The sequence below is a fragment of the Hippocampus zosterae genome, chromosome 17 (genome assembly GCF_025434085.1).
Source record: "Hippocampus zosterae strain Florida chromosome 17, ASM2543408v3, whole genome shotgun sequence".
NCBI classification, from domain to species: Eukaryota; Metazoa; Chordata; class Actinopteri; order Syngnathiformes; family Syngnathidae; genus Hippocampus; species Hippocampus zosterae.
This window is the reverse complement of record NC_067467.1, coordinates 14,502,855-14,525,009: the sequence shown is the minus strand read 5'-3', so window position 1 is coordinate 14,525,009 and position 22,155 is coordinate 14,502,855. Positions and strand designations below refer to the sequence as shown.

General features: G+C 41.1%; 1 protein-coding gene across 2 annotated transcripts; it reads left to right on the top strand.

The window, feature by feature from the left end:
* The first annotated feature begins 1,526 nt into the window (after positions 1-1,526).
* Positions 1,527-22,054, top strand: cog1 (component of oligomeric golgi complex 1). 2 transcript variants are annotated; one of them, XM_052049629.1, is made up of 16 exons: positions 1,527-2,110; positions 3,178-3,419; positions 5,997-6,178; positions 7,522-7,698; positions 9,064-9,220; positions 12,311-12,521; positions 12,587-12,923; positions 13,632-14,119; positions 14,658-14,804; positions 14,894-15,043; positions 15,147-15,271; positions 16,110-16,218; positions 16,295-16,404; positions 18,764-18,845; positions 18,969-18,992; positions 20,038-20,163. In XM_052049629.1, exons 1-15 carry the CDS (start codon positions 1,805-1,807, stop codon positions 18,975-18,977), a joined length of 2,832 nt encoding a protein of 943 aa, XP_051905589.1. In that variant the 5' UTR covers positions 1,527-1,804; the 3' UTR covers positions 18,978-18,992; positions 20,038-20,163. The 2 variants fall into 2 exon arrangements, with proteins under 2 accessions (XP_051905589.1, XP_051905588.1); XM_052049628.1 differs by lacking the exon at positions 18,969-18,992 and having other exon boundaries at positions 1,528-2,110; positions 20,038-22,054.
* Positions 22,055-22,155: the final 101 nt, after the last annotated feature.

Below are 22,155 nucleotides of genomic sequence, written 5' to 3'. Positions count from 1 at the left end.
CGAAGAAACACATTTATGAGATTATATAGAGACAATATGATAATGAGAGGCGGGGAGGTACGCCTCTCATGCAAATCCCGAAACAAAGAAAGTAACATGTCATCTGACCCGGTATGGCCGGAGGAAGCCAGGAGCGGTGAGGTGAGACCAGACCACCACTACCCCCCATTTGGTGCGATGGCAGGAACAAAGATACCGGAGATAACAGCTCCTCTAAAACATGTCCCGCGGAGGGGGGCCCCCGAAGTGGTGGGGGCCGAGGGCACTAAAGTTGATTGTAATAACATTAAGCAGGAAATACCTTCAACCGCATTTGTACATTGTTTCTTTCAGTGTCTGAACAAACACAACCAACAGGAAGGAACAACACCATAACCAAGTAAAAAGCAGAAATAAGGAAGATCAAGCAAAGTTCGATTTTGATATGATGACAAAGTATAGACCATTGCTGCTGGTCACAGATCTTGAGATTAGGGTTCCTCTTTGAGGGCACTTGAGAGCCTTCAGGGACTTTTATGAGGAAGTGGAGGCAATAAAAACCCTTGGGGGCTGTTAATTAACCAGAGGGAAATGGGCTCTAACTTCAAAGTACATTCTTTGTTTTAACTACTTCAGCAGATGTTCAGGAGAGAGACTAGTGTCAATAGTTATCATACCAAGATGAAATTCAACAATGTTCTACGACTACTTCTAGCGGAATAATTCCTTAACATTACCAATTACCTGAATATCGCCAGGGTTACGAGGACGATCATGGGTGTATCAAGTTGGGACTTACAGTGGGCACAGTTCAGCGACTACCCTCCTTTACGTGCATGTCACCCTTTCTGGTCCGATTCTCACACGCTGCATATGTTCCCGCGTGTTTTGATCTAGTGTGGCTCTTAAAGTGACAGTGCTACATTTGTTAAACAAGGAAGCCTTCACTACAAGCATCTAAGTAAGGTTCACCTGGTTACATAAAGGTTTATGTACTGGAATTCAAGGCCGAATATTGAATTGGATCAAGTCTCGAGTACATGCTGATTTTTTTTCTAGAATATTTATTGAGGCACAGTCAAACATGCACTTGTTGTACAACAAATTCCAAAAACCTTATTGTAAAACAAAGCAACCACAACATAAGGCAGAGTAAACTTTAATTTGAGGCCAACTAGAGGTAATTCTCTAAGGAATTGCAATGTACAAGCACTTTTCTTCTTCTTTGTTGATTTGAAAGCATTTACACAATAAACTCTTGAAAAAAGAAATGCTTGAAAATTTGCAATGAATTTGATTTGTAAAATGTGCACAAAGGTCACAGACTTGACATCATGCACAAAACGTACAGTAATTATTATATTTTTCATCACTTACCATGATATGACCATTTTTACACATATTTTTCAATGTCACTCATACATTTTGACACTGGGCAATTCCAAAATAAATGTAGATTCGTCTCTGAATCACTCTCGCAGATGGGTAAAAATTTTACTTCTGCCTTACTCTGACGTATTTCCGTGATGAATGAACGCAATGCATCTTGGGATATTTTCCTAGCCAATCCTCCATAAGTGTGAAACACATGTATCCTTGTTTTCAGTGGGCAGACAAGAACAACATCCGGGCATTCAATGTATTCATTTGGAACAGCACCCGGGCTGCGAATGATGACGTTGACGAGACCACAAGGACATAAGACCGGACAAGAACGCAAATTGTGGAACGACCATAAATTTGCTGACGTATAAGCGGAAGTGTGCTTTTCTCATTTTCCGGGTTAAAGCTCCCTGTAGCTGTGTGAAGTTGTTTTGGAGTAGCAATGACTGGTTCACCGGCATCGTCTCTCCGGATATCGGAGATTAAGGACCCGGTGGCTCTGTTCGAGCGCTACAGCACCGATGATATCCGCGGCATAGAGCGGAAAGTCCGCGGGGAGATCGAGCAGAAAAAGGAGGAACTGAGGCAGATGGTTGGGGAGCGTTACCGGGACCTGATTGACGCCGCAGACACCATCGGAGAGATGAGGCAGAACTCGGCGAGTGTTGTCCAATCCATCCAGGACATGTATCAATACTGCAACCGACTAAAACAAAGCAAAGTCTGCATCACCAGCCACACTCAGGAGGTGAACCGAACCTAGTGTTTCCCTGTTTTTTGTTTGCTGCACCTAAACATCGAGGCACTTAATTTAGAAATAAACACATTCTGGCATTCAGATCTTACAATTAACCGTTCTAGTGGCTCAAAATTATCTCCAAGAATCAACCTAGTCGTCATCCTCAGTTCTTAAGGTTGTCATCTCAGCATCCTACTACTGCGCTAAATTGTCCAAATTGTAAATGGTCTTTCACTTGAATAAGTGCTAGTAAACTGTTTGTAGTAGTGAGAGATGAGTTTAACGTCTCATTTATTTATTTAACCTTTATTTATTTAGTTTGGCAATTGAGAACCGATTCGAATTTGCATTGCAACCCAGTTGCTGAAAGCAGAGTAAAACAAGGTAAAATAAAAGCAAACGCAAACTAAAACATAAACAGCAAACTGTACATAAAATATTTACTAAAAAGAACATAAAGTAATGCAAAAAATATGATCAGAAACAACCAAACAAAATCTTCGCCAGTCTGTATAAAACTAAAATTTCACCAGTCAATATATCTCCCTTCACTGTGACACTACACATCCAGAAGGTGCAATTTTATTCCAACTTGTTGCACATGCAGATTTAGTGGAACAACTCATGTTAGTGAGTGGTTTACTTAAATTTGACGTGCGTTGTGAGTACTACAAGTCAGGCGCGAGTAAAAATTTTATAATGCAGTTAGTCATATGGTAATAGAAGCCAGTAGTCGAACTAATTACCAAAGAATGTGCCCTTGTATTCTACTCGTGTTGAATTTTCCTACTTGTGATGAAAAGAGCTCGGATATCGGCAATTCAGTGTGATAGTAGGCTATTAACTAAATGCTCAGTTTGGCATACGATGAAGAGTTGAAGTCAAATAATTACTCTTGAATGACGGGTTTCTGCTAGCTAAGCATTTAAAAAGCGATTGAACACAGCATTATTTATATTGTGCAGTGATGTTTGGAAAAATAAGAAGACTGAGAAAATTGAAAATAGGTTTAAAACACTCCGGCTAATCCATGCACTCACTACAAATTCATACATGTTTGTGTCTTTGTCTCATAGAGTCAGTGGCAGGACGAGTTCTACACCATGACCTCTCAGATCAAACTCCTTTTGGAGATTCCCGAGCGCATTTGGAGTGCCATGGAGGCCTCCCAGTACCTTCAGGCAACTCGTCTCTACCTGCTCTGTTGCCAGCTGCACAATCTCCTTCAGTTGGAAGCTACTACAGGGGGTCATTACAGTCCTGCCCTGGCCCGCTTCCCGATCCTTGTCCGTCAAGTTGCCACAACTGGTCACTTCAGGTACTTGCTGCGTTTTAATTTACCTGTTATTGTGACACACAGGGTAATTTGCAGTAGTTGACATTGTGTACTATATGAACTTTCAATGTGTTTAGAATTGCAAGATAATGCATTCATTTGACAACGCAAGATAGTTGTTTCTCAAAATGAATATATACAGTGCTCATTAATCTGTGAACAAGCTAATAATACGTGTTTGAAATGTATTTAGTGGTACAGTACTAGTGGACCCTCTAAAATTGAATGCCCCTGAAATAGTTCAATTTCGTAATTAGACTCATCTGGAAGTACAGGTATGTTGCATACAATGTTAATTTCCACCATCCTGCATGATACTGTGAGAGCTCAGCTAGCGTTACAAGAGTTAACTCTGGGTGTGTTTTTTTTTTTTTGTTTTTGGGTTTTTTTTACTTTTAATTTTGATTATTTGTGGCTTTTTCACCCCTGATGTTTATTCAAAAGCACGAGACAAGCAATCATGCAAAATGCCAGCAATATTTACAAATACTCCCTTCAGCAAGCAGCAATAGATTCCGTCTGCATGTTTTATTCATTTTTGATTATTGTGGACACCAATTTCAAAGGGAGACATGCTCAAAATGGATTATTCACGTAAGAATTACTTGAGAAGGCAAGACTGAAATTATGCGGTGTCCACATTTGTGTCAAGTCAATCAAAAATATTTTTGTAACACAAAAAATGTGAGGAATCTACGTACGCATTTCCATCTGGATAATCAGGAAAATTACCTTTAAAAGAAAGTTTTGTCAAAAGCTTCCATACAGCTCGGAGAATTCAACTCAACTTTATTTACAGAGCATTTTAAAACAGCCATTGCTACAGATGAAGTGTTGTACATGAAATAAAAATCAGTCAAACAATAACAATGACAATTAAAAACAACAAACTAATAGCACAAATACAGTAGACACACTAAAACACAGAGAAATGCAGACTGTCATGCTGAGTCAAAAGCCATCGAGTAAAAATGTTGTTTGCCAAACATTTAATGGAATGTCATTCCAAATGGAGGGATTGGCAAAAGATAAGGTTCAATCCTGAGCCACTACTTAGTCCTTGGTACCTCTAGTAGTGTCCGGTCCGCAGACCTGAGTCACTGGACATGTACATAGAGGTGGAGGAGCTGAAAGACGCAAGGTGGCAAGACCATTTTAAAAACTTGAAAACAAAAACAAACTTTTTTTAATGAACATGTACAGGGTGCTCCTGAATGGAGGCTAGAATTGGATTTATGTGGTCCCACCTACGAACAGCAGTTAGGAAGTAAGCAGCAGCGTTTCGGACCAACTGTAGACCCTTCTGGGATGACTGACTGACTCCAAAAGAAAGTGCATTTCAGTAAACCAGCTGAGACGTAACAAAGGCATTGATTGCTGTAAAGTGCTTTTGGGAAAGGAGAGGCTTTTACCATAGCCAGCTGCCTAAGATGAAAAAAGTTGAATTTAACAACAGCAACAATTTGATGATCCACTTTAAAATCACTCTCCGTTTTAAAACCCAAATTCAGGATAACTTATGTTTTCTTGTAATTAAAATTCAAGAAATTCGGGGCCATATAAGACTTGATTTCCTCCAGACAGGACAGAAGTGGCCTTAATGAGAAAGTGTAATTTTTGTTCAGCGAGACCTATGTCTGATTGTCATCTGCAAAACAGTAGAAAGACGAAAGAAATATCAAGTTTTCTTAAAATGGAACCCAGGAGCGGCAAATATAATTAACAGCAGTGGCCCCAAAATCGAGCCCTGTGAAACACCATGCGACAGAGGGGCAAAGTGGGATTCAGAGCAACAAAAAACATTCTCTCTGTCAAATCGGATTTTGATGAGGTGTCTATTAGTTGCAAACGAATAATGGCAACTTTTTATTTTAGACATTCATGTGATGTAGGCACTTTACAACTTCCCAACTTCATTTCTAGAGCGCTTCAAAAAAGTTTGCTGCAGCTCTAACAGTGCTGTATTTGTTTACTGTTGGCTTTCAATACTGAGAAACGTGAGCACAAGTTACGGTGTAGTTTTTACATCTCTTCCATTTTGTTTGGCAGAAAATGTACCTCATCTCATATAGGTTGTTACCAATTATGTTTTAATATTACACGATTGGACATAAAAAGTAATGTGCGTCAAACATACCGTAGTTACAGTAACCCCCGCCGCAAATATTAAACAACGTAATAATGTTGATAATTGCTTTTAGATATAATTTAAACTAAGTATACACAAACTATGATCCCAACAAGTTCAGTCTCATTTCAAATTTGTCTTACTTGTCTTCTCTCCAAATCTAGCTCTTCTTTGACTTACAAACCTTGTCTCTCGGTCCAGATTTGTCACTTCAACATAGTTCCTTGGCATTCAGATGCCATATCCCTATCTAATACATAAGTGCCAAAACGGCTACTTTTACTACAATAAATAGATTGATTTGTTTGTCAAATATTCGTAATTGGATAAATTCAGGCTAAGCACACAAAATTCATGAGACTGAGATCTTTGTTTTTTTGCCATATAACTATCATGAAGATGTGCTTTTTTTTTTTTTTTTTTTTTACCAGGTCCACCATTCTTTTAGACAGCAAGTCTCTGCTGAGGGGTCGGGCAGTGTCTGACCAGGCCATCGCAGAGGCGCTCTTGTCCACGATGCTGTTGGAGGACAGCTCCCCACGCCAGGCACTTGCTGATTTCTTGTTAGCACGGAAGGCCTCCATCCAACAGTTGCTTAATCAGCCCCAACATGGTAATATATAATCTAACATGTTTTCCCCATTACTATGGTTAAATCTTAAGGGTGCAATAATATCAAACTCACAATACGATATCTTCACGGTATACAGGGTTAGTTTAGCTGGTTAAAGGGTTCGTAAAAATAAGTAAATAAATAAATAACATTGGGAGTCAGGGGGTGGATGCCATAATGTGGAAAATTAAGTGCCAGGATTGTCAAAGACAAAAATACGTAGTATCATTGAACACAAAATACATCACGTTCAAATGTTCTAATCATATTTTGCTACCAAGTTGGTCGTCCGTAGTGCTAAGGCATTTTCAAGTACAAAGAGCGGTGCAGGAACACAAAGGACTGAGCGATTAATCAAAATTAAATCAGGATTTCGAGTTTGGCTTCTCACGATCACAAAAACATTCACACACATTCACAAAAACTAATCAAAGAGAAACAAAACCGGTATTATGCCGCATGATGCAGTGTGTATGGAAGTTGGATGTTGTAAGAGCACCCTGAATGTACCTTGCCGCTTGCAGGAGCAAGCCTGATACACATGGTGGTCTACATTCCCTGAGTGTGCTTTAGATGGCTTATTGACACTCTAGTCGACAATTACCGTTTAAAACTGAACACACAACAAAAAAATGAATTGATACATTGTATATTGAAGTGCTTTGTAAAACACAAACTTTGGTTAAGTTCGTTCCCGAAAATTGCGAGTTTATCGCTAAAACACAATGTACTATAAAACCCTACTGATGTGCTGAAAAGAATTAGCATTAGAGCTCAACAAATGTTCACACACAAATGCTAGTAACTGATACAGACGGGTAACATAACAACACTCACAGGCATGTATTCTTTCTACTCTGTGAAACATTTTTATATTAATAAAGTTATATGACATCCTATACTATGAAGAATTTTGAAACCCTTTGAGACTGTTTGTGATTAAGGGCTATACAAGTAAATGTGACTTGACTCGAAGCCACATACCACAATATTTACAATACTACTACTACATACCTACTGGTTATAGTTAGATGTAAATCAAGAAATTACCAAATCAAAAGATTAACTACTTAATTTTAAGTTCACCCGCACCTCCCATTTTCATATGTCAGTATTAAGGAGGTACAAGACTTTCTCAAAGGTGACATCAGTGTTTCATCATTACAACTCCGTCATGGTGGCACATTTAAAAGAATCAAGATGCTCCTGAAATATGGCAGCATGAAAATAACTTCGGTTTGCGCTCAACACATTGTGGAGCTTAGAGCGTTGCAATTAAAAGACTTGCCATTCATCCTTTGTAGAAGCTTCAAAATATGTTTATTTATTTATTTTTATGTCAGGTGTGGGGATTAAAGCTCAAGTGTGCAGCCTAGTGGAACTGCTGGTGACCACGTTATTTCAAGCGTATGCTGTTTTCTACATGCACCCTGAGGGGGCCCCCAGACCTGGAGAAACAACCCTGAGCTGTGGCCTGCTCTTTTCCATCCTGGAAAATGTTACCTCCTCTGCATCTGCAGGTACTAAATATCACTGAGGTCTTGATGATAAGTAAAATACTGTATTATATATTGTCACTATGCAATGAAAATTTACAATATACAGTGGTACCTCTACCTACGAACGTCTCTTCATACAAAATGTTCACGTTACGAAACGCCTCAACAGGAATATACTGTATTGCCTCTTGTTATGAAATACATTTCAAGATACGAAAGGTAAAAATACAGTATGGGCTGCTGATCGCAGCTGTGAGTTTCTTGAACGCAACATACTGAAGCTGCTCTGCCATTGGCTATTACCGAGCATCTTCTTGGCATCCCATTGGCTAAGAGTGTGTCTATGTGTGTAGATAGATATGTGTCTATACAGCGTCCTTGTGATTCGCCCCTCGGGCTATGAGTGTTAACCAGTCGGGCGATCGCTCACTATGCTGATGTTTGCCATCGACATTTCCAAAGGATTGTGAAAAGCCGACAAAACCAAATGTCCTTGGATCAGCTCTGTCTAAAATGCCAGGCTAAAGCCACTTCTGACAGAGAACATGATCTAAAGAGGGCAAAAACCTATGATGATGCAGTTAAAAGTTAAATGACCATAATTTTTTTTCATTCTCTTCTTTGTTTTTTACTTGATAAACAACTCTAATTTATTGTGCAATCATCTAATTATAACTTAATAATCTAATTGTAATTTTTAGTTATTGAGATGCATTTTTATGCTTTAGAAAATTGAATTTTTGGGGCCGCTTGGAACGGATTAGGGCATTTACATGGAAAACGCGTCTCCCTGCGAACAAAATGTTCTAGTTAAGTCTACCTTTGCAAACATTTGCTAATGTTCAGCCAGATTAAGTGCGCTTCAATTTAAAATGAGGAGGTGAGACGGATACCAGCTCCTCATCCATGATGCATAATTGCACTGTTGGCCACAAATTCATTTGGGTGGTGCTTTTTGATAAATGCCTTGACAGCTGAGACGGTTCACCTTAAGAAACATGTATGTCACTAGCGGCAACTTTTCCACAAAAAAAATTTGTGTAATTTGAAATGTTCACAAGAAGGTTTGTTTGTGACTCTTTCTCCTGGCCAGTGTTGAAATGAGTTGAAACGTGATTCTTGAATTTGTGTTGTCCATATGAAATTATTTTAAATAATCAAGCAATAGTACACACACAAAAAATCTAAAATCTTGGGAGGCAATGATATAGCAATGCACCCTGTAAAAAAAAGGGGAAAAAAACACTTATGAAGGCGCCAATTAGCGACCGCCATCACGGTAATATTATTATTATCTGCCTTCAAATGCAGCTGCTGAATGATGAAATCTCAAATTAGGACACAGCTACAATCCTGCTCCTCAATTCTGTCTCTCTCTCTCCTTAGCGAAAGCTAAGAATGTGTTTCAGGAAGACACAAGTACAGGAAGCTGGTTCAAGTATCTTCCCACCTCTGTCACCGAGTTCCAGCCGACACTTCGAGCCCTGGCACAGCCAATCCAAAGAGAGCACCTGCGGGACACCTTACAGCAGTGGATTGAAACGTATGCATCAGTCGTTCAAGTGCACAACAAAACACAAGCAATAAGAAATCCTGAGATCTGCAATACGCTTCTCAACATAAATCCCTACATCCCCAACGGATTAATTCGAAAACCTTTCAGATGTCTTTCTCTTTGTATATGTACTTCAAAATACTTCTTCTTCTTCTCCTTTCGGCTTGTCCCTTTTCAAGGGTTGCCACAGCAAGTCATTAATTTCCATCTTTCCCTGTTCTCTGTATCCTCTACTCTGACTCCAACGACCTCCATGTCTTCCCTCACGGCATTCATGAATCTCCTCTTTGGCCTTCCTACCTGGTAGCTCCATCTCTAACATTCTCCTACCAATGTATCCACTGTCCCTCCTCTGTGCATATCCAAACCATCTCAGTCTGGCCTCTCTAACTTTTTGTCTAAACTTTCCTGTCTGAGTTGTCCCTCTGATGACCTCATTTCTGATCCTGTCCATCCTTGTCACTCCTAAGGAAAATCTCAGCATCTTTAACTCGGCCACCTCTAACTCTGCCTCCTGTCTTTTGCCTAATGCTAGTGTCTCTAGACCGTACATCATGGCTGGTCTTACAACTGTTCTGTCAACTTTTCCCTTCACCTTAGCTGACACTCTTCTATCACAAATCACTCCTGACACTTTTCTCCACCTGTTCTATCCTGCCTGCACTCTAGTCTTCACTTCTCTTCCACAGTCTCTGCTGCTCTGCACTGTTGATCTTAGGTACTTAAATTCCTGTCCCGTCGCCACCTCTGCTCCCTGTAACCTCACCGTTCCACTGGTCTCCCTTTCATTTATGCACATGTACTTTGCCTTACTCCGACTGACCTTCATTCCTCTTCTCCCTAGTGCAAACCTCCACCTTTCTAGGTTTTCTTGTAGCTGCTGCCTACTCTCACTACAGATCACAATGTCATCTGCAAACATCATAATCCAAGGAGACTCCTGTCTGACCACATCTGTCAATCTATCCATCACAAAGCAAACAAGAAGGGGCTCAGGGCCGATCCTTGATGCAGTCCTACCTCCACCTTGAAGTTTTCTGTCCGTCCAACTGCATACCTCACCACTGTTGTGTTATTCTCATTCATGTCCTGTACCAACATAACATACTTCTCTGCAACCCCTGACTTCCTCATAGAGAACCACAATTCCTCTCTTGGCACCCTGTCATAAGCCTTCTCTAAATCTACAAATACACAGTGCAGCTCCTTCCTACCTTCCCTGTACTTCTCCATCAGCATCCTCAGGGCAAATATTGCATCTGTGGTGCTCTTCCTCGGCACGAAACCATACTGTTCACAAATCTCCACTTCCTGTCTCAACCTGGCTTCAACTACTCTTTCCCAAACCTTCATCGTGTGGCTGGCTCATCAACTTTATCCCCCTGTAGTTGCTACAACTCTGTACATCACCCTTCTTATAAATTGATACCAGGACACTCTTCCTTCACTTATCAGGAATCTTGTTTGTGTCCAATGTTCTATTAAACAACACCTCCTCTAAGCACTTCCATACCTCCACTGGTATGTCATCTGGACCACCTGCCTGACCACTCTTCATCCTTTTTAATGCTTTCCTGATTTCATCCTTTCTAATGTGATCGACCTTCTTCTTAATCCTCTCTGGCTCTTCATTCCTACGTTCCCTATTGTTTTCCCCATTTAACAATTCTTTATTTTTTTTTCCCCCGCATGTTTGTTTTGGCAAAAGTTTTACGCCGGATGCCATTTCTGACGCAACCCTCCCCATTTATCCCGGCTTGGGACCGGCACTAGGGAACAGTGTACCCCCAGGGGAGGGCACTGCTTCGTAGTGGCTGGGTTATGTACTTCAAAATACTAATAATAATATAATAATACATTTTATTTATAAGCGCCTTTCAAGACACCCCAAGGACACTTTACAATAACAGCGAATGTCATTTGCGCTTGAAATTTGATCTCTAACAAATGTAATATTTTCTAAAGGCTGCACTTTAAGATTCATTATTCACACGAATATTCATTTATGTTGAACAAAAGAATTCACTGTGATGCCAGCTAACTGCAGCAACACGCGTTTACTTGTGATTTCTTGCTGTCAAATCTCGCCTTCCCCAGGGACTAAAATAGCCCCTGACCGCTTCTCTATTTCAAAGGGTTAGAACCTCCTGTTTTCCTCCTTCAGGGGTTGGCAACCCAAAATGTTGAGCCATATTGGACCAAAAAACTAATATGTCTGGAGCCACAAAAAATTAAAAGCCTTATAATGAAGGCAACACGTGCTGTATGATCTATATTAGCTATATTTGCCTATTATCAAAATGACTTAATTGGCTACAAATACGCAATGAGCCTTCACGATGAAAATTTTTGTTCTGCCTTGCAATGCATCCTGTCGAGCAGGGGTGCCCAACTGCCACAATGGCCGCCAAGATGAACGAGGCATGGGATGTACTTTTGCAGTGTTAACGATCGTACCTCACATGTACCGTTTAAAATTCTTCTCTCAGCCATCCACATTCCCACTCTTTGCCAGTACCCTCGGTGAATTGTACAGTTTTTGTTTTGTTTTTTTTCACAAGAGCCACCAGCCTGGCATCCCATCCTGCTAATAGAAACTTGTGTCGCAGGATATGACATAAATCCTAGTTGAGAGAAAAGTTTTTTTTGGAAAACATTAAGAATGTTTGCGTCATGTTTGTTCACCTATAGAAAACTTAAAAAAATTTTTTTTTTTTATTTTGTAAATATATTTCCCTCCGCCTTCTTTTTCCATTTTCAAACATTTTTGAAAAAGCTCCAGGGAGCCACTAGGGCGACTAAAAAGCCGCATGCAGCTCTGGAGCCGCGGGTTGCCGACCCCGACCCTACTCCATAGTAACGTGAAAATTGGCAGAGGACAAAAATTCTTTAAGCTGGTAACAAAAGAAGACATGCGCAGGTTCAGAATGCCTTATTTCATGAGCGCCAGTCGCTATCTTGAAATCAGTTAATTCATCCCTTTTCTGTGTTAACTAAATTCGGTACTGCAAAGTCATTTTATGATCGCTTTGGAAAACCTAAAGGCTTTGCAAAACGGTCTGTACCACTTGCTCTCAGATGTAAGGAGGACATCTGCCATGGTGTTGGTAGCCTTCTGATCTTTGTGAAGAACTTGAAGGGATTGGCTGCCATTCGAGATGCTATCTGGGACCTCCTCTCTGCCGACTCCATCAATCAGCACTGGGAGACAGTGTGCCAGCGGCTGCTGGAGCGCCACCTGCCCATATGGGATGACTTCCTTCAACAGCTCTTCCTTCAGCGCTTACAGGTTAGCATTCATAAAAATAAACGTATACTGTCTTGATTTCATTATATGTATTTGTGATCCACAAGGCGATCACCAAAGAAGAAACTGAAGGCATCTCACTGAGCTCCGTGCAGCTCCTCACCTCTGCTGTCAAGGATCTGGAAGGACAAACCGCCAATAGCCGGGAGGCCCAGTATGAAATCGACGTGTCGTCCTATTTGTGGTCAGAGTCTCCAGGGGACCTGCCGAATGATGCGGGTTGGGTTGGTGTGGCGCAGAGGGGGGAGAAACAGCTAAAAAGTGGTCTGGCCATGAAGACGCAGGCCCTGACGCCCTGCGTTCAAAATTTTTGTTGTTCTCTGGACGCCAAGCTGAAAGCACGGCTTGATGACCTCCAGCACTACCTTCCGTCCAAGTATGCAGGTTGGCGTGGCTGAAAATCAGTCTTTGTATTCATTTATTTATTATTTTTTGAGTCAATTGTCATTTTCATATTTTGTACACTCTCACAAGGAGACATTCAATTTATACTGCTCTATATATTTGTGTTACACACTGCACAGAGGGTGGGCCTCACATTCAGCGTACAATCACACGGTTACTGCCCACTGATCCAGAGAAAGCACGCAATTCATGAAATTGATAGACTGTAAATATCTCGGCCCTTCAGATGGGGCTAACTCAATAAGAAATTGCTGGTGCTATAATAGCGTACTAATTCAGATTGCTACCGTTGCACCTATTTATTAACATCCACCATTTCCCGGGAAAAAAAACATACCGGTAGTTAAAGTTACACTTAGATGTACGCCGTGGGTGTTTTATTTCAAATACAGTACCATTAAATCTGATCGTGTTTACACAGCACATGAGCAATTTGGAGCTTTTTGATTAAAAGGGATTATATCGTAGTCTGTGATTGGCTGGCAACCGTTCAGGGTGTCCCCCACCTACTGCCCGAAGACAGCTGGGAAAGGCTCCAGCACCCCCCGCGAGGATAATGCGGATCGGAAAATGGATAGATGGATACTATCGTAGTTTTACTTTACACACATAACCCACTACAATTAATCGTGATGCTGAAAATTTTTAAATACATTCTTTTAAATATTGTTTTTTTTCTTTCAACAGGCGCTGACTCCATATCAGTTACACGACCGACATCAGGCCCTCCCGAGGGCTCGTCAGCATCCTCCTTCAACCGCTTCACAGACACGCCAGCAGTGGAGGAGGCTTTACGAGTTGGCTGCCTGGCCTGCATTCACCACATTCTCTCCGCCGTCCGTTCCGAATTAGTGACCGTTTCGCCAGATCCCAACCCAGCCAGCCTGAATTCAGTCCTTTTCATGGCAAGGCTGTGTCAATCCATTGGGGAACTGTGTCCCAATCTGAGACACTGCATTTTAGGACAACAGAGCGGGTGCGAGGCCGCAGCTATCGGACAACAGAGCGGGTGCGAGGCCGCAGCTAAAGTGACACAGAGGCAGAGTAAGAAATTGCGCAAAGCCAAGGTGGCCCCGCAGTTCAGTGCTGCTCAGGCCAAGTGGGCGGAACTAAAGGAGGAGCTTCTCAACTGCAGCCTGGAGACCTACCGTATCTGGATCTCTACTCTCTCAAAAGTCAGTCCATACCTAAAATTGTCTTTTCTAGATATTTTTCAGGTATCTACCTCTACGTCCGTTAAGTATGTCGAACCGTGAGAAAACCAATACTCGTGTATTCGTTCTTGATATGTTGTTTGTCATTTGACTGATTTAGTGAACAGCCTACCCCAAATCAAATTGCCTCACGGGGCTGACGTTTAAAAGTCAACAGCCTGGTACTTTTGGGCAGACAAAAAGTGTAAAGATGGGCAGCATTGAACAGATGGCGCATATGTGCACTTTGATCTCAAATGTACTTGACTGCATTTTCATTATGAGAGAGTAACCGACCAGTTGCAACATGTGGTTGTAGTGGTTTTGAACTGGACTGCATCATAGCAGATGTTAGCACTATTTTGATTCACTTGTCCTATAGCTAGATGAAACAAAAAAAAATATTGAAAACAATGTCAGCAGAATGCAGTACAGTTAAATAACAGTTTGCATAGCTTGTCTGCATTTATTGTTTCAAATTGTGACATTGGGATTTGAATGGTGTCCTCTGACTTTTTAGAGGTTGCTCGAGCAGTTTCGAACAGCTCTTCACGCAGATTCCGCCGGTGCCATCTTGACAAATGCTACAAACTGGGAAGATCTCGAAATCCAAGAGGAGGCTGAATCAGGAAGCAGTGTTACATCTAAAATTCGTCTTCCTGTCCAGGTTGGCCATTCGGCTTCAACCTAAATTAATTTGAGAGCGTTGAAAATAAGTTGGTTGATATTCTCACGGGAGCTTTACACCTTCTGCAGGCATCTTTGTTCGTCCAATCGCTACTCTTCGACCTGTGTGTGGAGGTGAACCGTGTGGGTGGTCATGCACTGCCACAACCCACCCTGCAGGAGCTTCTGCAAGCCTGCTTGGATCAAGCTTTGCAGCACTATCAAAGCTTCACACAGCGAGTAACTCACAAAAGCAACTCATTTCCACAAAGTTCTCAAAATGAGGACACTGGATTTGGAAACTTTCTAAGTCACTCATGATAAAGTGCGCGTCTGCTTTCAGGAGGGTGCATTTCCAATGACTCAAAACAGAGCATTGCAGCTGATGTTTGACCTTCGTTATCTTAACACCACTTTGTCTGCAAATGTGGAAGAAGGCAAGACTACCAAATCCTGTCATGATCACAGGTAACGAGCAGAGTAGGCGTCAAAGGAAACATCCATATCAAGATTAATTTCCGTGTGCACACAATAAAGTACTGGAACACATGTTTTAAAAAGCCTAAAGGGACATTGACAAGTAATTTAACATTGCTGGGTTCAAGTGGGAGCGGAATTGGGAGGAACCAGTCGTAGTTTTTACTTAGACTCACCTTGGAACTCACTCAAGTAGTTTGGATTTTTTGTTTCAACTGCGTACTCAATTTGGATATTTCTCTCACACCAAGCATTTAGCACAGCGGGGGATACAAAGACGTGGACCGGTTGGGTCCAAAACTCTATCTTTCAACAAATTCATTAATTCTTTTGACTACACCGTTGCACACTAGGGCTGATATATCATTATCCTATTGAAATTCAGATCTGAACATTGGCTTGTGCAGGGTTCAATTCCGGCTCTGGCTTGCCTGTGTGGCATTTGCATATTCTCCCCGGGTCTGAGTGGGTTTTCTCCGGGTACTCCAATTTCCTCCCCGATTCCAAAATCATGCTTGGCACGTTAATGGAACACTCGAAATTGTCCTGAGGTGTGAGTGTGAGCATGAATGGTTATTTAATTATGTGTGCCCTGCGATTGCCTGGCAACTAGTTCAGAGTGTATTCTGCCTACTGCACGAAAACAACTGGGATAGGCTCCAGCACACCCACGAACCCTTGTGAGAATAAGCAGATCAGATAATAGATGGATGGAAAGAAGACAGTATTATGCACCTTGGTTGTTGCTGATTTGTTAATCCTGTAAGAGCAGTGGCAGTAGTAGAATTTTATCGCTCAAAAAGGATCTAAAACCTGTGATGTCTTTCAGGATGCAGGAGGTCTGTGATTGGCTGGAGAGCCACATTGACCCTTTTGACCTGGATGTGTTCACACCGCCGCTGAATGCAAACCTCAGTCGTCTGTCCCAAAAAACATCGGTAATCTACTTGAAACTTTTATCAATAAAAAAAATGGTGGACTTAATGTGATTTGTGTCCTTATTTTTCTGTACAGGTGCTGTTTGGGCTGGTGACTGGCTCAGAGAAGCAGTATGCCCCACGGAGCAGCAGCGTCAACACTCAGGAGCCTTACAACATCCTTCCGCTGGCCAACACTCAAATCAGGTCTGAGTCACGTGAACCTTCGACAGTACACTGAGTCCCTAAAGAGTGCTGGAAAAAAATATCTGCTGACAGAGTGAAATGTAAATGATAATCAAATGTAATATTAAACCCAATTTGATTCCACGAGGCAGTTCAAGGCACCTATAACAAACACTGATTCACAAGACGTTTGTATGTCGAATAAAACAAATAACTACAGTGCAACAAGGATGTAGAACACTGTATCTCACCGAGGATCCTCAGATTGCAAATTCTTATGTAAAACACGAGAGAGCATGAACAAGGTCACTGGGGTCAAATGTTCAGTGTTTTTTTACATATGGGTGTTCAATATTTTCATTCGTACCACGAGGTATATCGAAAGAAAGTAAAATATCATGAAACAGCTCAATATATTTGTCAAGTCATACAGAAGGTGACGGTGCTATTTTATATTGATTGATTATAACTATGACTTTAGAGTTAAGCTTTTATTTGTTTAAAATTTTGATGATCCTCACTTAAAGATAATGAAAGCCTAAAATTCAGAGTTTCGTGGGGGCGGGGGGGTCTCATAAGACCAATTGAAACAAAAAGGATATTTTTACAACTACTGAAAAATATGCTCCTGTCTTTGTACCGAGTTGGGCTTCCTTTTGCATTAATTACTGCATCAATGCTGGCTAGGAGATGTTTAGTTTGTGTCACTGCTGAAATAATGGAAGAACGATGCTCGGTTTGCTTCGTGTGGAGTGACCTTTGTTTGGTCTGGTGCTCATCTTCCTCTTATTGTTGCTTTTCTGTGGGGTTCGATTCATTAAGCCTTAGAAACTTGGGAGCACTGGACTTGACGCAATGTGGATTCTGTGCCTCTCTATTCATCCTCCAGAGATCTTGATTTCGGAATTATATTCAAAATTGGCTTGCATCCATCCATCCATCCATTTTCCGAACCGTTTGATCGTCACTAGGGTCGCGGGGGGTGCTGGAGCCTATCCCAGCCGTCTTCGGGCAGTAGGCGGGGGACACCCTGAATCAGTTGCCAGCCAATCGCAGGGCACACACAGACGAACAACTGTCCACACTCACACCTAGGGACAATTTAGAGTGTTCAATCAGCCTGCCAGTAATGTTTTTGGAATGTGGGAGGAAACCGGAGAACCCGGAGAAAACCCACACAGGCCCGGGGAGAACATGCAAACTCCACACAGGGAGGCCGGAGCTGGAATCGAACCCGGTACCTCTGCACTGTGAAGCCGACGTGCTAACCACTGGACTACCGGGCCGCCTCTTTGGACGAACAGTCCAGTCTTTTTTTATCCTGAGCCCAGGTGAGACGCTTCCAACATTGTCTCTGCTTCAAACGTGGCTTGACACGAGAAATGTGACATTTTTAACTCATGCCGAGTATTCGACTCTGTGTGGTGGCTGTAGACGCACAGACTCCAGCCTCAGTCCACGCTCTGTGAATCTCGCCCAAATTCTTAAATGGATTTCACTTGACAATTCCCTCAAGACTGCTGGTGTACTTTTTCCTACCACTCTTTTCCCTTCCACAAAACGTTCTGCTAATGGGTTACACTGCAAATGCGCAGCTGAGGGTGCCGGGCCACTCATGTGACAGGTAAGTCGATTTTTGACAATAAAATTATATTCAATTCAATTCAATTTTGTATGTCACTTCGTGTCAGGACAGTCAACACTTGAATGAAGTGACTCTGGTGGACACTGTTGGCACTCTGCACTCTTGTGAACAGCCCGTTTAGTCATGGCATTTTGTGGATTATCTTGTGAAGATTATCGCAATATTCCAATTTTTTGCGACACAGAATTTTATTTTTCACCATGATGATCAAAACAGCAAGAAACAAAAACAGTGTTCCACTTGCGACTTTGCGGTACGGTTCTTACGGATTCACTCCGTCGCGGATTTTCATTTGTGACCATAACTTCATGTATTGCAGTTTCACCTCGCTATTTGAAGACTCAGACAGTTGTTCATATGTGCCGTTCAGTTATTCCGAATGCTCCCCCACACCCCACAAAAGGGAGCCCAGTGCGGGCACTATACAAGGAATGTAAAAAGATGTATTCATAGAATAAAAATCCCACCCAGAATAAAATTAAATTCACATTTAAAAAAAAAAAAAAAGGGCAACATTACAGAAATTTGCCTATTATGGAACATATCACCTACAAAAAGTTAGAGAACACTATTTCAATCTATGTGTGATGAAATAATTCGATATGAGTTTAACTTACCGGTAATGAAATGACTGACAAAAACTCAACCTTTTTCATGATTTTTTTTTTTTTTGGATGCACATGTCATTAAAATGTGACACTGTACCCAATCTCCCATCGATTTTGTCCTCCATAGGTTCGAGTTGCTGCCTCTCAGCATGTCTGACACGCATAAATCAAAGTCGACCAGCAAATGCTCCAGTGAACCGCACCAGTTGGTGAGGAACAGCTCTGCTCTTTGTTAAATTAGGACTGAAGTCACCGTGGAAGATTCTCAGTTATGGTTTGGTTTCATTGTTGTGTTTAATCCCGCTAAAATGTGGTCTGTTCAACTTTCCCAGACATTTTGAGTGCGAGACAGCCAGGCAAGTCCATAAGTGTGGCTTTAAATCTGCGTGCTTTGGGGTTTGCTTGTTTTGTGTTTATCAAGGGGCTGTTTTTCTTTTGGTGTGTTTGCAGAATTTGATCATGTAATGAATTCAAAACTGATTGTAATTGGATGAATGGAAACTCTAGAACGCTGTTATGCTTTGTTATTGTTAATCTTTTCATGCTCGTAAAGTAGCCTCATGTAATGGCAAAAACCTAAGCCGAGGCTATCAGAATATGCAGTCGGCCATAATCAACTTCTGGTTTTCACAAAACATTGTACCAAATGATTACTTCCAATCCACAGGAACATAGTGGGCCTTGTGCCGTTAATTGGTGTCTCTATGTTCACAGTTGATGCTCATGGAATCCATTGTGTGATTATACAGTATGAGCTTTTGTTGTTGCGTTTTTGTAGCTATACAGTACATTTTAAATACTTCAAGTCGATTGTAGTTATGAGGGTTATTCAATAAATAAGATTTTCTTCAGGGGAAAGGACCTCTAAAACAGAAGCTTACGTAATCTCCCAGCACTGTCACTTTCAAACTTCATGCCTCTCGTGAACGCTTTTAAGGGACCAAACGGGTGAAAGTCTGAAGAGCAAGGTTTGGACCGGAAGGGAGGAATGTGGGAACAGTTCCCAGCCCAGTCTGCACCTTTTAGGCTAGTGTTGCGAGCGACTAGCTGAGACATCAGTCCAAAGATTTTCACACTGAGGGAAGATGGAAGCTTGTGCACAGGTAGGAAGTGTGTGACAGTGTCGGGAGACTACGTTGGTAGAAAAAAAAGTAAACTTCTATCTGTATTAGAAATCCTTATCCCAAAAGATAAAAATGACCCTTGTATGATGTGTTTTGCAACAGCAAAGGTGCTCAGTGGGCTGCCATGAGAATGAGAAAAGTAGTACTTCCCCAGAAAGGGAATTGTTTGTAACCTGTACAAAATAACAGCAATTATGGTTCGCCTGGATTTTGTTCGGTTTTCTGTCCATTTCACCAGTCAAGATGAATAATGAGATGTTTTTGCTCCCTCTTGCAGCCTATTGCATCCTCGTCAGCCGACATTCAAGAAAGCTTCCGGCCAGGCAGCCTTTTCCGACAGATGGCAGAAGAAGACGACACCACCTCTCAATCTTTATTTAAACTCAGTTGGCTATCAGGCATGACAAAATAACGTCGCACTACACAAAACTTGTATTCTAAGAATCTGCATCATCTTTACTGGCCAATTGGGGGTGCGTTCGGAAATTCACTCTGACAGCCTGACACCACTTAGGGGGTGTTTGTGGTGCAGAGGAAGAGCGCTCTTCCCTCCTAATAATTTCTGAAAGCAGCCTGTTATAAACCAATCCATTTTCCAACTGGACCCCAGTTATCGTGTGCTGCATGACTCATTTTTTGAGGCACTCTAAATAACCCAATGGCACATTTGAACAGGACTCTGAATGTCAGAGCGGTCAGAGTGAAGCAGTGCGCTCAGAGAAACCTTTTGTCACCTTTTGTCAGAAAAAAGCAATGAATTTATCTCTGATAGTTTGAGCCACATTTCATGTTGCACCCATAAAACATGAATCTCAAATGTGTATTATTAAGGCTAATTAACTAACTCTCAATGCTACACCTACAATCAGGGTTCTCCAAGTCCGGTCCTGTTGAGCCCGTCTAGCCTCACGAGGACTGGACTTGGAGATCTTTGCCTAAAACTAATAATCTTGCAAATCTAAGAATTCACCGTCATAGCTAGTGCTTTTTTATACAACTAAAAATGTATATTTTTAATGGAATATGATTGAGTATATTATGAATATAAATTTGACTGCTGGAAAATTCTGGCCATCACAACACCTGATTCAACCTCAAACATATGTTACCTTCAACACAAATATTGAGCAGAAGGCCATTTCCTACCACATTTTTAAATTTAAAATGTTTTTTTATTTCTTATGGAGTATTTTCATTTCTAGACGTGGTGAATGTGTTAACTTTAAGCGATAATAATCAAGATTCTATTAAAAGAAAACTCAATAAAATGGAATTTACTTTGCGTGGAGTGTATTTTCATAATATGTGTTTCACAATTTCCACTGAACTGAAATAGGTTTCCACAAGATTCAAAATTATTAATTGTGTACAGTGGAAGGTTGAAAAGCCACGTTTTTGTACGTTGCACTCAATGATGTAGCGCCGAATTATATTAACTGGCATTGGTGTTCCTGAGCCGATGCGGCATCTTTGACACATTGATGTCGGTTTTTGATGCAGTGCTGTCTGAGGGATCGAAAGTCATGGGCGGGCATTCAATGTTGCTTTTCAGACTTGCTTCTTCCATGCAGTGATTTTTTTTTCAAATTTTCGGAACCTCTTGATATTATGAAATGCCTAAATTCCTTGCAACTGTTGAACTGTTTTCTCACACAGTTATTCACAAAGAGGTGAACCTCACCCGATCTTTGCTTGTGAATGATTGGGGCAATTCAGGCCAGCTCCTTTTATACCCAATCATAGCACCCAACTGTTCCCAGTTAGCCTGTTCACCTGTGGGATGTTCTAAACGGGTGTTTGATGAGAATTTCTCAATTTATTTTGCCACATATCGCAATTTTTTTGGAACGTGTTGCAGCCATAAAATTCCAAGTTAATGAATATTTGTTCAAATCAATAAAGTCTTTATCAGTTGTAACATTAAATGTCTTGTATTCAAGTCAATATCGTTTGAACATAATTTGCAGATCATTGTATTCTGTTTTTATGTTTAACACAACATCTTGGAATTTGGTTTGAACTTAATATTGCTTTCATAAAGTATAGTGCTCTGCTGAGCTAAGCGTGAATTCACTGATGGGTGGAGCTGTAAAAACAGCCAAATATACAACTGAGCAGAGTATTTGTCCAGAGCAAAATGTAGGTATTATGGTCGTATACTAAACAAAATTGGCACCAAACGTAATTATAATGTCATATTTAATGTCTGTGTTTCTAATACATTTACACAAAAACAGGTTGGTTGTCTTTTTCATCTTCATTACAGATAGAGAGCTCAATTATAAGTTTTGTAATTTGTTTTACATTTCTGGAGCTTGAATGACTGATCATATATTGATATGTCAAGATTTGACTTAACTGTCAAGAATATACGTATACTGTATATTGTTTTTTA

Coding starts and splice junctions, on each gene's coding strand:
- cog1 (XM_052049628.1), top strand. CDS start 1,805: ATGACTGGTTCACCGGCATCGTCTCTCCGGATATCGGAGATTAAGGAC. Junction 3,420..5,996: donor GCCACAACTGGTCACTTCAG/GTACTTGCTGCG, acceptor TTTTTTTACCAG/GTCCACCATTCTTTTAGACA. Junction 15,272..16,109: donor AAATCCTGTCATGATCACAG/GTAACGAGCAGA, acceptor GATGTCTTTCAG/GATGCAGGAGGTCTGTGATT.